We start from the raw sequence: 1,113 nt of genomic DNA, 5'->3' as shown, positions 1-1,113 counted from the left end.
CGCGCGCGCGCGCGCGTGTGTGTGTGTGTGTGTGTGTGTGTGTGTGTGTGCACGTGCGCGTGCATGCACGCGCGCTTTTTGGGGCATGGCACCAGAGCAATGTCAGTGCAAGGCATCCCTGCTGTCGCGGGTATGCACTTTGTGCAACAGGTGCGACGGTGCGCCCGGCATCAAACCTCCCCCCCTCGCACCCCCCGCCCCACATCAACGGCTCACGGCGCGAGGATGGCGCTCGCTTTCACAAAGTCCCTGACGGCGCGCCGCAGCCCGGCGGTCGTCAGCTCGAACGACCCACGCACGGCCGCCTCATGCACGGCCGCCACCCGCCACCCCAGGTCTGCGGGATGGGCGGCGGCCGCGCCATGCCCCAGGCCGGCCTGCAGCTGGTGGTGCTGCCGCAGCACCTGCCGTATGGCCGCCCCCACCTGGGCGGCCAAGCTACTGCACTGGGTCGCGCCCGACGAAGCCGCCCCAGATCCGCCGGCGCAGGTAGGGGCGACTGGCTGCTGCTGCTGCTGCTGCTGCTGTCCCTGCTGCTGCTGCTGCGGCTGCTGCTGATGGTCTTGCTGCTGATGGTCTTGCTGCTGCTGGTCCTTCTGCTGCTGCTGCTGTTCCTCCTGCTGCTGCTGCTGCTGCTGCTGCTGGTCCTGCTGCTGCTGGTCCTGCTGCTGCTGCTGCTGCTGTTGTTCCTCATGCTGCAGCTGCATCAACGCCTCTCCCAGCTCAAAGAGCGCTGCGCACTGACGCACAGCGGCGTCGACGGCATCCGCGTGCGCGCGCAGCTCACGATGGCGCTGCGCCAGTGCCGACACCTCGGTGCTCAGCCGCCCGATGAGAGCCTCCATATTCCTAGTTTTTGGGTGGCCGCAGGGGCTATCGCGTAACTCGCAGTGCAGGGAGGTGTGTGGAGGCATGCCGCATGCCGGTGATCGACCGCGCTGCCGTGCTGCATGGCCTGTGCGCCATGCGCCGCGCGCGCAGGAGCGCGACAGGGCTGATCCTCATGCTTCAGGATCTCCACATCGAGCCGCTCCGGGCCCCACCTGAGCGTTTTGCTGGTGGGTTGTGGCTTGCCGCTGCGCCTCATATCGTCAGTGCAGCACGGGGCCGCGT

At 68.0% G+C, this 1,113-nt stretch overlaps 1 protein-coding gene across 1 annotated transcript; it reads right to left on the bottom strand.

Moving 5' to 3' along the window:
* Positions 1 to 212: 212 nt before the first annotated feature.
* Positions 213 to 845, bottom strand: MNEG_11894 (hypothetical protein; the record flags this gene model as incomplete). The annotated part of the gene is made up of 1 exon (XM_014039636.1): positions 213 to 845. The coding sequence occupies one exon, from the start codon at positions 843 to 845 to the stop codon at positions 213 to 215; it is 633 nt and encodes a 210-aa protein (XP_013895090.1).
* Between the last annotated feature and the right edge of the window lie 268 nt (positions 846 to 1,113).

The sequence above is a fragment of the Monoraphidium neglectum genome (genome assembly GCF_000611645.1).
Source record: "Monoraphidium neglectum strain SAG 48.87 unplaced genomic scaffold scaffold02956, whole genome shotgun sequence".
NCBI lineage: Eukaryota > Viridiplantae > Chlorophyta > Chlorophyceae > Sphaeropleales > Selenastraceae > Monoraphidium > Monoraphidium neglectum.
The sequence above is the reverse complement of the archived record's forward strand: the minus strand, read 5'-3'. Positions and strand labels throughout refer to the sequence as shown.